Raw genomic sequence first — 17323 nt, forward strand, 5'->3', positions numbered from 1 at the left:
AAGAAGTTTAAAAAACTTGAAAGCCTGTGGGAAAAGTTCTGCAGAGGTACTATTTGATACAAGAAGCTTGTTTATGCTACGAGGAGATTAGAAAACCGAACTCGCAGAGCACGACCTTGAAAATCAACGACGTTGTGAACTTCTACAAGATAAGGTGCTCAGCGATTGTTTACCATAGGTACTGGCCGAAGACTCTCAGCCTTGGAATTAATGATGTGTTTTGAAAAAATACTCATTCTGGTTTGAATTCTTCTGGTGTTTCTGGAACATAGCCATAAGCACCAATTCATCATGGATCTTCCATCAGGTAAGTATGAAGAAATGCCACAGGAGGGAGATGCGGAGCAAAAATTAAGAAGATATGAGAAGAGACATTAAACTTTTGGAAAAGGGAGAGGCAGCCTCTGTCTGGAAAGATGCAAGAAGGATAGAGACAAGTTGTGGAAGCAGGTCATCAAATTAATTGAATATCTGAAGGAACTAATGGGACCAGATGAGAATGCGAACATTGTACAATCTAACCTGGATCAACTACTCAACCTTTGCCATGAGGTTGGAGAAAAACAACACTCAATATTGTGTTTACAACTACCAAAGGAGCAGATCGAATGGCACACTCAGTGGTTCCAAGAGAGGGTGGATTTTTTTGATAGTTTCATGGCTGATGTGGAGAAGTGGTTGTCTGAAACCATAGCTCAAACATTGCACTCTACAGTGGAAGGTGCGATGCAACAAGGTGTTGAAGTGGTAGAAGAAATTACACCTCAGGATAGTGTCTCAAATGTTTCAACGCGAAGATCCAGACGTAAATCTGGTTCTGTAGCCAGTTCAACTACGAGGGTCTCTGCTCAAATGGAAGCTGACATGGCTGCTCTCTCGCTACAAGCTGCTGCCTTAGAGAAAAAATATGAGATTGAGGAACAAGAAGAACAGCTGAGAAGACAAGCAGAACAGCTGAAGAGAGAGAAGGAATGGTTGGAAATAGCCACGAAGCTGGCAGCTGCTGGAGCAAGGAGGGACATACTGGAAGGTAAAAGATCAAAATGCGGCTCGAGAGTATCTCAGAAGAATTCCTTAATCCAAGAAGGAGCTACTAAGCTGGAAACAACAGCTAAAGTCAACCCACAGCCAAACTGGCACTGAGTAAGTGGATGGCTGACAAAACTTCACCAAAGCAACCTGGTGCTAGACCGAAGCAACCTACCTTTGGGATGTCTGTTAAGGCTCGAAATGAGCCAACCCAGTACTCTTCTCAGAGGCCTGTTCACCAGCTACCTGCACCCAGCCAGAGACAAACAACTGATTATGGGGCTCGTGACAAAATTTATCCGGATCGATCTGCACTCAGCCAGGGATTTCAAAATGAATTCTATGAATTGGTAAGGAATCAAACGAGACTCAGTGAGCTCATGGTTCAACAAAATCTTTCTGCCACCTTACCCCCAATGGAAATTCCTAAATATGATGGTGATCCTTTACAATATGAAACTTTCACAGTAGCGTTTGAAGAAGGAGTGGAAATGAAAACTACAAATCACAGAGATGGCGTACGATTTCTGGAGCAATACACAAGTGGATATTCGAAGCAGCTTGTTAAAATTTGTCGACATTTGCCTGCGGATGAGGGCTATCAAATGGCAAGAGAGTTGCTTGAAGAGCATTTTCATAACAAACAGAAGATTGCTAATGCATACATGAAAAAGGCCTTTGCTTGGTCAGTTATCAAGGCGGAAGATGTGAAGGCTTTGCATGAGTTTGCGTTATTTCTTAGGGGTTGTTGTAATTCAAAGAGAAATAGCATCCACATGGAAGAAATGAATGTCGTTAGTAATATGAAGGCTAACGTTCTAAAACTGCTCTATAGGCTTAGAGAAAAGTGGAGAGATAAAGCAGACCTGATACAGGAGGTTTACGATAGAGAGGCCATGCTTCCTGACCTGGTGAATTTCATGGAAAGAGAAGTACGGTTAATGTCAAACCTACGCTATGGGAATATTCAAGATCCTAAACCAGCAACTGTCAAAGGCTCTACCTTTACTAAAGCAAAGGGAAGATTAGGACCTAAGGAAAGCAGTTTTGCTGCTGCCGTAATACCCGTAGAAACGAAGGACGGAATAAAAAAGGATGTATCTACCGTGAAGCCACAAGGGTTTTGTTTTTCATGTAATGAAGTTGGTCACACTATAAGATGGTGTCGAAATTTTTTTTAAAAGGAATATAAAGAAAAGATTGACTTCTTGAAGGATAAAGGAATCGGTTTTGGATGTCTGAAGAAAGGACACATGGTTAAAGACTGCAGGAATCGGATAACTTGTAATATATACAAACAAGATCATCCTGAATTACTTCACATTGAACAGAGGAATACGGACGGGAAGCCGGAGCAAATGGAACAAAAGGTGAAGCCAGCTACGAGTGATGTTGTTGCCTCACCTCAGTTAAATGCGCATATTGGGGCCAGGGTAGAAACCTGAATTTTCTCCATCTTACCAGTACAGGTAAGGAGCAACATGAGGTTGCAAACATGTGCATTTTTGGACAGTGGAAGTTCAGCTACCTTTTGCACAGAAAGTGTTGCAAACATATGCATTTTTGGACAGTGGAGGATCAGCTACCTTTTGCACAGAAAGCTTGATGAGAAGGATGGACATTACAGGAGAAAAGATTAAGCTTCTCTTGAACACCATGAATGGTCAGAAGTGCTACGATAATTATCATATGGAAGTATGGAAATATCTAGTCTGGAGGAAGACAATTTTATGCAAATATCTGATGTGTTTACACAAGAGACTATGCCCGTCTCTCATCCAAATATACCTAAGCAAGAAGACTTGGAAAAATGGCCTTACTTGAAGGATGTCAAGATACCTAAAATAAATTCTGATATCAACCTACTTACCGGAACAAATGCTTTGAAGGCATTAGAAACTAGAAAGGTTGTTACCAGTCAAGAAAATGGACAGTTTGCTGTGAGAACCATACTCGGATGAGTTATCTATGACTCCTTGAGAAGGACCAACAAAGGCAGGAAAATGAATAAAGGGCCTGTCCCACTTACGCGATCGTTTTGGCGACTGCCGGCGACTGTCAAAGTCGTAGCAGATCGCCGAACAAAATAATTGTACGACAATGTCCACGACAAGCTAAGACAACCTACCACATAGGCGACGGCAAGCTGACGAAAACCGACGACTCAGTCTTCGCTACCTAGGACGTCCACTACGACAGGGACCACGGCAAGCAAGACAATCAACGAAAACCTGCACTTATGTGGAGGTGTCACAAGCACAACTCACACGTGAACAAACCGACAGCAAGGTCCGTCCAGTGAAATTTCTAGGTATATTTTGCATTTGTTTATACAAAGTTTAACCTGGAAATTGAAATCTCTGCTAATGATCCGGAGATCAAGCAAGACATCATAGGAATATGTTGTTTTTGAATAAAGTTGATTTTGTTGATTTCTTAAAAAATAGCTGTCGGAATTTATTGAATTTCTAAGTACTTTTTCATGACATGTCATTCACAGATTCTCGTCGCATTCATTTTGACCATTAAAATCAAACGCTGACACACGCGCTGCGCTATGAGAACTCTTTTCATTCTTTCATTTACAATCTAAATGAATGAATGAAAAGAGTTCTCATAGCGCAGTGCGTGTGTCAGCGTTTGATTTTAATGGTCAAAATGAATGCTACTAGATTCTGTGAATGACATGTCATGATAAAGTACTTAGAAAGTCAATGAATTCCGACTCCTGCTTTTTTAAAAATCACCAAGATCAACTTTATTCAACAATTTTTTCCTATGAAAGATGTAAAACTGCATGCATCGCAGACTTCGCCCACAATCCACATCTGGCTGTTGCAGCTGCTTTTCAGTGAACGGGTTTAGACCACAGATGTCATGCTTGGAGGCAGCATTGACGTGTGAAAAGGGCTGGCCGGACCTTGCTGTCCTCATGGTCAGGTGTGCATATCCCCTACAAACACAGCAGTAAAACTCAGTATATCTTTTTAGTAGTGTCTGTATGTGTGAGCGTTGGCCTTTAATAAACATCGTGAAATGCCTGTGTATGTGCTTGCCTCATTGATCTAAACAAATAAAGAGTTCTCATAGCGCAGCGCGTGTGTCAGCGTTTGATTTTAATGCTCAAAATGAATGTTAATAGAATATGTGAATGACATGTAATGAAAAAGTACAGGCGACAACCTTGCATACCTGGGGACAGCATGCGACAATGCCCGCAATAAGCTACGGTACCGGGCGACAAGCCAGCTGTCGCCGAGAAATTTCAAACCCGTTGAAATCTTCGTGACGCGCCAAGATCCACTACGATTCTTTGAAGACTCCCCACGATCATGCCAGCGACACCCCGGCGAACTGTGGGGAGAGCCTAGTTGCCATTTGTCGCCTTAAAATCGCCTAAGGGGGACAGGCCCTTGAGTCGCCGGTTTTCGTTAGCTTGCCGTCGCCTATGTGGTAGGTTGTCTTAGCTTGTCGCGGGCATTGTCGTGGTCATCGTCGTATGGTTATTTTGTTCGGCGATCTGCTACGACTTTGACAGTCGCCAGCAGTCGCCAAAACGATTGCCTAAGTGGGACAGGCCCTTAACTATACTGCTGCTGTCGTCAATCGAATATTTATTGTAAATCTAGAGGAGTTGCTGACCAAGCAATATAATCACGACTTCAATGAAAGAACCAGCAAGGAATCAGAAGAAATGTCCAGAGAAGAAGTAAAATGTTTGGAAATTATGAATCACTCAGTAAAGATGATAGAAGGACACTATTGCCTAGACTTACCATTTAAACAAGAAAGTGTTAGTCTGCTGAATAACCAATTGCATTGCAGAACGCATTCAGAATCTGAAACACAAGTTTGGCAAGAATACGAAATTTCATGATGAATATACATCTTTCCTCACAGAGATGATTGATAATTTTTATGCCGAAAGGGTGCCAGAAGACCTGCTGAATGGAAGTGATGGAGAACTTTGGTATATCCCACACCATGGGGTGTATCATTCAAAGAAAGGAACATTAAGAGTGGTCTTCGACTGTGCTGCGGTTTTCAAGGGTAAATCACTTAACTGTCAACTGCTGCAGGGTCCAGACCTAACGAACCCACTCATCGGAGTTTTCATCAGATTCATACAAGAGCCGGCAGCTTTGATGGCGGATATCAAGGCAATGTTGCATCAGGTCAAGGTATCGGAAAAGCATGTCGACTACTTGCGATTCCTATGGTGGCCGGATGGTGATGTACAACAAGATCTCGTTGAATACCGGATGAAGGTACATCTCTTTGGAGCAGTGTCATCACCAAGTTGTGCAAACTTCGCATTGAGGAAAACCACTGAAGACAATAAAGCTCATTTTTCTGAAGAAGTGACAAACACAGTAAGGAGCAATTTCTATGTGGACGATTGTTTAAAATCCATGTCTACGGAACAAGAAGCGATTCAAATGGTAAAACATTTGACTTCCCTCTGCAACAAGGGAGGATTTATGCTATAAAAATGGATTAGCAACAGCCGTGCTGTATTGGGAACCATTCCACTAGATAAAAGAGCCAAGGAGACCCAGGAGTTGGATTTGGACAAAGACAATCTGCCCATGGAGAGAGCATTGGGATTGTACTGTTGCGTTGAAACAGATGTGTTCAAGTTCAGAATTTCGATTCAGGGTCGACCATGTACAAGACGGGGCATCCTGTCTGTGATTGGTTCTGTTTACGACCCTTTGGGATTTCTTGCACCATTTACACTACCAGCCAAGTTAATTTTGTAGGATCTCTGTAAGACAAAACTTGGATGGGATGAGAGTATAACGCAAATCTTCTCTCAGCGATGGACAGAGTGGTTAGAAAATCTCGACAAGATCTCGGAGTTCAGAGTGGACCGGTGGTGTATGAAGCCTACAAACTTTGGTCAAATCAAATTTGCACAGCTGCATCACTTTTCTGACACAAGTGAAAGTAGCGCAGCGGTAGAGTTGCTGCTTTACAGCGAATGCAGCGCCGGAGACTCAGGTTCGATCCTGACTACGGGTGCTGCACTGTAAGGAGTTTGTACGTTCTCCCCGTGACCTGCGTGGGTTTTCTCCGAGATCTTCGGTTTCCTCCCACACTCCAAAGACGTACAGGTATGTAGGTTAATTGGCTGGGTAAATGTAAAAAACATTGTCCCTAGTGGGTGTAGGATAGTGTTAATGTACGGGGATCGCTGGGCGGCACGGACTTGGTGGGCCGAAAAGGCCTGTTTCCGGCTGTATATATATGATATGATATGATATCTGAGACTGGTAAATGATAACAATGAAGTGCATGCTGCATTCTTAATGGGAAAGGCCATTGAAGCAAATGACAATTCCCAGGATGGAGCTTGCAGCCGCAGTCTTAGCTGCCAGAATTGACATATTGCTGCTAAAAGAACTGCAGCTTAAGCTGGAAGAATCTACCTTCTGGACTGATAGCATGACAGTGCTTAGGTACATCAACAATGAAAATAAACGCTGCCTAATATTTGTCGCAAACAGGATCTCTTTTGTAAGGGATGGTACTAATGTATCACAGTGGAAGTATATTAATACCAAGGAAAATCCTGCAGATGAAGCCGCTAGAGGATTAACAGCAGACCGCTTCTTAAGCAGTAAGAGATGGATCAATGGGCCAGAGTTTCTCTGTAAACCAGACCGAGAATGGCCAAAGTTTAACCTGGAAATTGAAATCTCTGCTAATGATCCGGAGATCAAGCAAGACATCTTAGTGAACGACATTATTAAGGATCCATTGGATTCACCAAACTATTTAATTACCCATTTCTCATCATGGAATAAGTTGAAGACTGTGGTGGCTTGGTTTCTTAAATTAAAAACAATGCTTTTGCAGTGGACTCGTAAGAGAAAGGAAACTCGGGCTGCTATGAGTAGCTTTGGAACGGATCCTGGGAAGCTGAAAGAAAAGGTTGACAAAGAGATGCAAGTCTTTAAGGCATCATACAGGACAGTGTTTATGTCCGGATGATCTTTTTAAGGTGGAAAATGCAGTTATCTCTTTCTGTCAAAGACAAGAATATAAGCATTATAAGAAGAGCTATCAGCATTACAAGCTGGTGAACATGGTGTTAAAAGAAGTAGTTATTTATACAGGCTTGACCCGATACTGGATAAAGGACTTCTGAGAGTAGGTGGTCGCCTAAATAAACTAGCGATGCCTGAAGAAGCTAAGCATCCTATTATTCTCTCGAAGGACTTTCATATTTCAACATTGCTGTTACGACATATTCATGAACAGATGTTGAAACTTTGTAAAAAGATACTGGAGATCATGTCAGACGTTAAAGGTTTTGTGCGTACTGTACGATTTCAGAATAAGGACAACATCTTGGTAAGACTGATAACCATGATATGTCTGGTTCTAGAAGGTGAAGGAGAAGATTGAAAAATCGCTAAAGAAGTTTGAATGCCAACATGTAATGCATATTACTTTTGTTTTTGATAAATATTAAATTTTTATAGTTCCTTTTGGTATCTATTAGTAATTGCTTCATCATATACGCAGAACAATTAGGGGCCGGTGTGTAGGAGCCATTTACGCTTAATTTAGTTACTGTCATTGTATTATGGCTATGTTTAATATTTCTAGTTTCTGTCTTTTTTGCATGCTTGTGGGTGTGATTTGATACGTAATGGGGAGTGTCCACATGGGAGGAGGCTAGCGTAGCAACAGAGATTGTGGGTCAGTTTTTGTCTCAGAGGATGGAGAGAATAGTTTTTTACCACACTCGCGCCAGTCACACTCACGTCTGCCACACTCTTGACTGCCACACTCGTGCCAGCCATACTCACAAAGACCACACGGTAACGACTACACGATTCTTACTGTATTGTTTGAAGAAACAGTTGATAAGAACGAAAAGTTATGAATTACTCTTTTGATTTGTGCTACTTTAATAAAGACCAATTAATCAAGAAACAGCGTTTCGAAGATTTATTTTTTGTTATCTCAGAGTGCGGTGTGTGCGTAAGCTATACCTCCATTCCATCCCCGAGCAGTAATGGCTATCGAAGTTGGACTTTGAGAAGGTATAGAAACTGCCATTACATTATCTTTCAAAAATCATCACTGACTATTAGGAAATTTGGGACATCGGAAGGTTGTGAAAAGTGCTGCAGGAATGCAAGATTTTTTCCCTGCCGGTTGAATGGAAATAAAATACAGTTAAAACATCTAAATATGACCAGACAGATTATGTCCACAACGTGTTCTTGTTGAGAATTCATATTTTTAAGCATTCGTTGGGCAGCAGGTAGTATAAACTTGATCTGTCAGAGGATGCCAGTGATTTAACTTGCTGTGTTTAATAATGTTAATTTACCGCTTGCAAAAACAGGTCGGGAAGGACAAAATGATGGAAATCTTTTAAGGAGTGTTCAAATCAAGCATTCAGTGAATTACTACGGACCCCCCTAGTGATCTGTTCATATACAAAATCATAAAATCTGATTCATGGCATTGTTTGTCCCACTACTGTACAATGGCAGACAACTGCTTCTTTGGTATGGCTCAATGGTCATAGCTTCTAAATCAAAATGTTGTTTCAAGACTGATATACAAGACATAACAAAGCAAACCAATGTAGATATCAGTATCAAATGTTCACTGGTGAACCACACTACACTGCTGATCTCGCTTGTATTTATGAAAAGTTCTAATTCTAAACTGCTGAAGAGAATTTTAGGCAGATAGATTTGCTTCTCAGAGAAAGCAGCACCATAGCATAAATTAGATATGCTTCAGATATGATGCAATCATGCCAAGACAAGAAAACTGGGAGAAGGATGTGCAATTTTTCCTTTTTTTAATTTGTATTTGATTCTAATCTTTACTGGATTAAATATTATTAAAATTTAAGATGGAAGATTTTACTGAGCTGACGATTAGCGTTCTGTTCATTACAATGATCAGAATTTTAATTACAATTCACAGCTGATTGTAAAAAAAATGAAACAAATTAGGTAATATTTAATACTTTCCCTGGTTGATTCTAAATTTCAACCCTGGATCTGCAATAAATGGTACAATGCAGCAACATACTAAAAGTTAAATGGCTAAACCGGCAGTAAAAATGAATGCATTGCTACAACATTTTTCTTAATATAAGAAAAAGTAAGACTATATAACAATTCCCAACAGCAGTAGCAGAGGAAGATGGATTATTTGGGTGTGGGAATCTCATAAATGAGAAATTTCTGTAACCATGGTTCTAAAATTCCTTAAAAAGGCACATAGACTCCCATCTAATTGCTAAAACCCATCCACAATTTGTTCAGTATAAACAAATTATGTAGTTGATTGTTAAACTTTGAAAATGCACCAAGATATTTCCTTAAATTTGAACTTTTATTGCCAAAAAAGTGGAACAAATTTTCAGTTTTATGTTTACAAGAATTTTTCAATAAAAGGCATGTAAAAGGGCACAAAACATTTAGGTCATGCTTTTCTTATTACAAACTATTTCTAGTTTTTGAATCTTTCCCTCTATATTCGGAGCTGAAACTTGTGTAGCCTTGTGGAATTTAATAATCTGGCAATGGAAAGTAATCTAAACAATATATCCAAGTAATATAATCTGAAATCATGTATTGCACTCTTAACTGATCTGCTACAAATATCACCCTACTTTAACTAGACAATATTACAATAATAATTTTTCCCACCTTGTATTGAACTACATTTCCTTGCCCTGCACTCTGCATCTGCCTTTGCTTTCCTCACCTCATCCAAACTTTTGTCTCATGACTTGCTGCTGGTAAACTCCTGCCTGGTCTGCTTCACCGTAGAACATGGAGTAGACTTTCCTGACTCGAACATGTTGAAATCCTAGCTTGCAACCTGACGCTTTTTTTTGTACAGACTGTAACAGTGCTCTATTACGCTTGGTTGCTGCTAATCTAAAACGGTGCAAAATGTCACTGCCGTAACTAGTATAAATTCTATTACAGAATGTTTCAATTATTTATTGATAATATATATATACATATACACACACAAAATAGAATGGGAGATTTATTTTTAAACAGAAAAAATAAAACAACTTAAAAATACTTCAATTATGAAGTGAAAAATGCTAGGTTTGATTTACAGCAGTAATGGTTAAAACTAGAAAAGTAAACAATTCCCATATCTATATTAAACATGAATACAGAAACTATTCAACCTGCAGAAATATGTACACTTAATAATGGTTTATAAAGTTTATATGTCAATATTTAGTTACTGCAAATGTTTTCAGGGAACATAGGTTTAAAGTTTATTTATTAAATATATTATGCATTTGTACCATTGCTAAGAATTTGGACTTTGCATAATCTAATCTATAATGTTAAATAAAGGTGCAACTCCTCTGAAATTTAAATAGGGCCATAGTCTTTTTCTAATTTAAAAATCTACAGTTCATTAAAATTCAGTTGTACAATTTTATTAATGGGTTCCTAAACTGGAAAAATAATTCTCCCATTGAGAGCTCAGGGCATAATTCAATAACAAAAGTATAGATCATTTTTTTGCTTGTAAAGATTAGGGAATTATGGGGAGATTGTTCCCCCAAATTTATGACACTATCATTTAATGTGGTTCATAAGTATTTATAATGTAACTAATTCTCATCAATGATGACATACAGTAACTTTGTTCTTCAATTTATTTGTACGTTTCCTCAACCATTTTTGGTCCTATTAAACATATGAGAATTAGATTTATGACCATAAAGTAACCTTGTGATAGTTAGCGTGTAGGAAGGAACTGCAGACGCTGTTTTAAACCGAAGACACAAAAAGCTGGAGTAACTCAGCAGGGCAGACAGCATCTCTGGAGAAAAGGAATAGGTGACATTTTGTGTCGAGACCCTTCTTTAGACAGAGTCTGGGGAAAGGGAACTGAGAGATATATACACAGTGATGTAGAAATATAAAACAAATGAATGAAAGATATGCAAAAAAGTAACGATGATAAAGGGAACAGGCCATTGTTAGCTGTGGCCTAGGTGAAAACTTCTAAGTTGTGGGACTCAGTGGTTTGTAATAGACGTCAGTCGATAGTCAATCTCCTGTGATGGAGACGGTAAGATCAAGAAAGAGGAGAGAGGTGTCGGAAATGGTCCAAGTGAATTTGAGTGCAGGATGGAAATTGGTGGTGAGGTTAATAAAGTCCATGAGTTCTGCATAGGTGCAGGAGGTAGCACTGATGGTCATCAATGTAATGGAGATAGAGTTCAGGGATAGGGCCAGTGTACGCCAGGAACAGGGATTGTTCAACGTACAAAGAGGCAGGCATAGTTGGAGTCCATGCGAGTGCCCATAGCTACGCCTTTGATTTGGAGAAAGTGGGAGGAGTCGAAGGGGAAGTTGTAAAGAGGACCAGCTCCGCTAGGCAGAATAAAGTGGTAGAGGGAAATTCCTCCGTCTACGCCGCATCTGTGCCCTACACTTCTTCCCACCCTGTTTCCTGCAACAACTCTATCCCCCACTCCCAATTCCTGCCGCTATGCCAATATGAGGTGTTCCCTGCCAGGACATCCAAGATGCCCTATTCTTTAGGGAACAGGGGTTCCCCTCTTCCATCACAGATGAGGCCCTCACACGAGTCTCCTCAGTACCCCGCAGTTCCGTTCTTGCTCCTCGACCCCCAAGTCGCAACAGGGACAAAATCCCCTTAGTCCTTACCTTTCACCCCAATCAGCCGTCACATACAACACATAATTCTCCAACATTTTCGCCACCTCCAACGGGATCCCACCACGTCGCATCTTCCCATCTCCACCCCTTTCCGCCTTCTGAAGACTATTCCCTCCGCAACTCTCTGGTTAACTCATTCCTTCCCACCCAAACCACCCACTTCCCCAGGTACCTTCCACTGCAACCGCAGGAGATGCAACACCTGTCCCTATATCTCTTCCCTTGACTCTGTCCAGGGACCCCGGCAGTCCTTTCAGGTTAGGCAGAGGTTCACTTGCACCTCCTCCAACCACATCTATTGCATCCTTTGTTCAAGGTGTGGACTCTTATACATCGGCAAGACCACACATAGACTGGCTGATTGTTTCACTAAATACCTTTGCTCAGTCTGCCTGGACCTACCTGATCTCCCAGATGCCAAACACTTCAATTCCCTTTCCCATTCCCACACTGACCTTTCTGTCCAAGGCCTCCTCCATTGTCAGAGTGAGGCCAAATGCAAATTAGAGGAGCAGCATCTCATATCTTGCTTGGGCTGCTTACAACCCAGTGGTACAGTATATTGATTTCTCTAACTTCAAGTAACTCTTGCACTCCCTCTCTCCATCCCTCCCCCACCCAAGTCACACCAGCTTCAGTTGCCTTGTTGAGCCTCATTGTCTGTGCTCGTTCTCGATTAGGCCACTGCTAACGGCCTGTTTCCTTTATCATCATTACTTTTTTGCATATCTTTCATTCATTTGTTCTACATCTCTCTACATCACTGTTTATATCTCTCGTTTCCCTTTCCCCTGAGATGCTGTCTGGCCTGTTGAGTTACTCCAGCAATTTGTGTCTATTGTGAAACATAGCTTCCATTTTTATAAAGCACTGAAAAATCTGAAATGATCTAACTTTCTACTGCACCAATTAATATGTCAATGTACAAAATTTTGTACACAAAATATTATGTTGATTATTTGACTAGCTATAAAACTACATACTCAGTGTTAAAGTAGTTCATGTTGTCTTGCCTAAATCTTCACCTTTGTAATGTAGTCAACAGATGGGATTGAAATGCAAGAACAGGTGTGGTATAATTTTCCTTTGTTTCATGGGATGAAAGCCCAATCACCATCCACTTTCACTTTCATGAAATAAACACCAAAATATAAACTCTCCATATTGATGGTAATAGTTAGTGCTTAAGTACTCGACACTTGCAGTACATAGTGCATGATAGTACTTAACATAGTCATTTTCTAATCATACCAAGCAAATATTCTTTAACCATTTTCAGGATAACAAGAGGTTGCATAAAATAAAACTTATTTTATGAGAAATGTGCTTAATGTTCTTAATCCATTTAATGTTTTAAAAATAGATAGCAGATTAATGGGATAATGCAGTTAACTGGAATGTGGAAAGAACTATCTAGTCAAAACTGAATTAAATTTCTTAAAATATTTCTCAAATTGCCCACCCAAGCTTGATTCAAACATATCTATTGGTTAAGGGAAAATCAGCAACCTGTTCCAGGGCTTAAAATGTAATTGAAAAGAGTGCTCGATGAGGGTTTTGGTAACGACATGTTTTCAGAAATTGGTTTTCCTGAATGTAAGGAATCCGTTCATTATTTCCGCACATTGGGATTCTATGCATGCGATCAAGCGTTATAAAATAACTCAACTTCCTTAGAAGCCTTAGGAAGTTTGGCATGTTCCCTACACTCTCACCAACTTCTACCATAGAAAGCATTTTATCAAGATGTATCACAGCTTGGTTTGGGAACAGCTCCTTCCAAGACCGCAAGAAATTGCATCAAATTGTGGACCCAGCCCAGACCATCACACAAACCAACCTCCCTTCTATTGACTACATTTATACCTCATGCTGCCTCGGCAAGGCCAGCAGCATAATCAAGGACAAGTCACATCCTGACCACTCCCACTTCTCCCCTCAGGTAAAAGGTATAGAAGTGTGAAAACACACACCACCAGATTTGGGGATAATTTCTTCCCAGCTGTTATCAGGCAACTGAATTATCCTACCACAACCAGAGAGTAGTGCTGAACTACTACCTCTTTGATGATCCTCAGACTATCCTTGATCGGACTTTGCGGGCTTTACCCTGCACTAAAGGTGTATCTACACCCTTATCGTGTAGCTATACACTGCAAATGGATCGATTGGAATCATGTCTTTCTGCTGACTGGTTAGCACACAACAAAAGCTTTTAATTGTACTTTGGTGCATGTGACAATAAACTTAACTAAACTAAAAACACAGCATGAATCTGAAGATCTTAATGAATTCCCGAGCTAAGTGGCATGATTAAGAAGTTAGTGGATGACACCAATATTGGTGCAGCAGTGGACAGTGAAGGAAGTCATCCACGGTTAGCACACAATCTAAATCAACTAGGAAAATGGGCATAGGAATGGCAGATGAATGAAGTGAATGGCATGGCCTTGGGGAGTGTTGTAGCAGAGAGTACCTTGGAGTACAAGTAAATAGTTTCCTGAAAGTAACAAAGGTAGACAGGTTGGTAACGACAGTGCATGATATGATTGCCTTAATTGGTTGGGGTAATGAGTACAAGAGTCAATGTCTTGGCAGAGCTGTACAGGAAGTTGGAGAGACTACTTAAAATTATTGTGTGGAATTCTGGTCACCATACTATACCAAGAAACTGATTAAAGGGCAGATCTGCATCTCACAGATGTTGCTGGGACTGGAGGGATTGAGGTTTAAGGAGAGACTGGACAGGTTGGGATTGTTTCCCCTGGAGCAAAGGATGCCGATGGTTTTTTATAAACCTTATTGAGGTTTATAAAATCATGAGGGGCATAGATAAGGTGGATGGTCACAGTAATTTCCAGTTAGGGAAGTTTAAAACTAGAGAGCATAAGTTTAAGATGATAGGGGAATGATTTCCCGTCATGTCCCAGGGTGCCGTGCAAACGGCTCCCTGGGACACTCCCATCGCTCGGGCCCGAACCTCCCGCCGAACAACCGTGGCGCCGACCGATGATCGGAACGTGCCATGGTAGGCCCGACTCGCCCCACAGGCCTCCCCGGGAACTGCGGAGAAGCCAGGCGGCGAGGCCTGTCTGGGCCAAAGGAGCCTCAGCGGCGGCTGCGATGGGAGCCTCGGCGGCAGCTTGAGCCTCAACGGCAACTTGAGCCTCAACGGCAACGGGATCCTCGGCAGTGGTGGGACCTCAGCAGCAACGGGGGCCTCAGCGACAACGGAGCATCGGCAGCGGACACCTCGGTGGCAGTGGAGCGTGGGGGGGGGGGAGTGGAAGACAATGGTGACCCGACATGGGGGGACTGCCGTGAAGAACAATGGAGGGCCCGGCGTGAGGGACGGTGAGAGAAAGGGGACACGCTGGTCCCTCCACTGCTCCATGGTGTGGGGCACTGTAGTTTTAGAATTCTCTGCCCAGTGGCTAAGTCTGCGTTTGTTTGTGTGTTTGTTTGTTCCTATTTAGGCCCTGTGCACATGGTAGCCAGCCAACAGTCGCTTGTCCTTTTCTTTTTTTCACATTTAATTTCAAGTTTTTGTGTACCTTGTTGTGTGTTGCGGTGGGGGACACGATTTTTCACACAGAGGGTGGTGAGTATATGGAATGAGCTGCCAGAAGTGGTAGAGGCGAGTACAATTACAACTTACTATGTAGGACCTTGCCAAAGGCATTGCTAATAATCACATAGACAACATCTACTGCCTTGCCCTCTTCAATCCTTTTGATGACCTCTTCAAAACACTATCAGATTTGTGAGACTGGTGCCCAAAGCAACGCCGAAAGATCCTCATCAGTTCGTGACAATCCAAATACTGGTAGATCTTGTCCCTCAGAATCCCCTCCAATAACTCTCCCACCATTGACATCAGGCTCACCAGGCATTCTATGGCTTAATCTTGTCAAATAATAGTACAACATTATCCACCATCTGGTCTTCTAGAACTTCACCAATATTTGAATATATCTCTGCAAGGGCTTCTGCAATTTCTTCCCCAGCTTTCCTCAACGTCTGTGGATTCAGTTGGTCAAGCCTTGGGTCTGCATAAATGTGCTTTAAAATTGTCCATACCTTCTCTTTGTTAATTCGTAAATGGTCTAAAATATCATGATTTAGATCTCTCCTGTCGCTTGTGGCTCTACAGAAAGAGGGGCATGGTGATCTTTAAAGGGACCTATTCTCTCCCATGCCACCCTTTTACCCTTGATATACCTGTTGAATTTCTTAGAATTTTCCTTTAACTTGCGTGCCAATTCCAGGTAAATTACAAACTGCAAGTTTCCTAGCACTGATCCCTTTGAGACCCCATCAGTCACAGGCATCCAATTGTAAATGCAACTCTATCATCTCGCTAGTTGTTCTATTGCCAAGCCACTTTTGGATCCACTTTGCCAACTCACCCTGGATCTTATTAGCCCTAATCTTTTGAACCAGTCTCCGATGCCGGCCTAGTCCAAGGGTTTATGAAGTCCATGTAAAGCACATCCAGTCTTGCCTCATCAATACATTTTATAATCTCTTCAAATGATTCCATCAAATTAGTCAAACAGGATCTGCCCTTGGCAAAGCCATGTTGGCCATCTTTGATTAGTCCTTGCATTTACATGTTACTCCTCTTCCTCGGAATTCTTTCAGCATCTCCCCTACCACTAATGTTAGGCTCACAGATTTGGTTACCAGGCTTAATGAGCTTTGTTAATTAAAATTATTTTAATGCTTCATTTTTACTTATTCCAAATAGATTGTTTTTAAATTTAGGATCTATGGTAGTTCTTTAATAACTAAAGAATATTTATTTCAAACTGTTTAGAACTGGACAATTCAACTTTTAATATTTGAAATTCTGCATAGGCTCAATCAATAATCAAAACAGAATTGCTGATTTGTTACTATATGCATAAGTTAGCTTAAAGTTTACCTTCATGGTCTTCTTTTACCTGTCCACTCCCTAAATATTGAAATATGGCTAAATCTGCACGTCCTATTAAATAATAAAAATAACTGATTTCATGTGCACTATAAAAGACATTGCATTCTTCAGCAGAAACCTTGCGTTGAGTATACCTGGGTCTATTCTTAGGACAATGCTCCAGTTGCCTCCATTCACTAGCTCCAACATGGTATATCCATGCATCACCTGGAAGAAATAAAGGGCAACACTACTGACAAATGTAAACCTCCGATTAACCAAGTTCACTGTTAGAAACATAAAAAAAATAGGTGCTGGGGTTCGCCATTCGGCCCTTTGAGCCAGCACCACCATTCAATATAATGATCATAGCTGATCATCTAAAATCAGTACGCCGTTCCGGCTTTTTCCCTTATCCCTTGATTCCTTTAGCCCCAACAGCTAAATCTAACTCTCTCTTGAAAACATCCAGTGAATTGGCCTCCACTGCCTTCTGTGACAGATAATTCCACAGATTCACAACACTCTGGGTGAAGAAGTTCTTCCTCATTTCAGTCTTAAATGGCCTACCCCTTATTCTTAAACTGGTTCTGGACTCCCCCAACATCGGAAACATTTTTCCTGCATCTAGCCTGTCCAATCTTTTAGGAATTTTATATGTTTCTAT

General features: G+C 41.0%; 1 protein-coding gene across 3 annotated transcripts in view; it reads right to left on the reverse strand.

Moving 5' to 3' along the window:
- LOC144597135 (kelch domain-containing protein 1) overlaps positions 1–17323 on the reverse strand; it is an 86385-nt gene that overhangs the window by 21854 nt on the left and 47208 nt on the right. For all 3 annotated transcript variants that reach the window (XM_078406062.1, XM_078406063.1, XM_078406059.1), the window contains one exon: positions 16812–16884. In XM_078406062.1, the coding sequence (XP_078262188.1) occupies positions 16812–16884 (73 nt within the window). The remainder of the gene's footprint in view (positions 1–16811; positions 16885–17323) is intronic.

Source organism: Rhinoraja longicauda, chromosome 10 (assembly GCF_053455715.1).
Source record: "Rhinoraja longicauda isolate Sanriku21f chromosome 10, sRhiLon1.1, whole genome shotgun sequence".
In the NCBI taxonomy this organism is placed as follows: domain Eukaryota; kingdom Metazoa; phylum Chordata; class Chondrichthyes; order Rajiformes; family Arhynchobatidae; genus Rhinoraja; species Rhinoraja longicauda.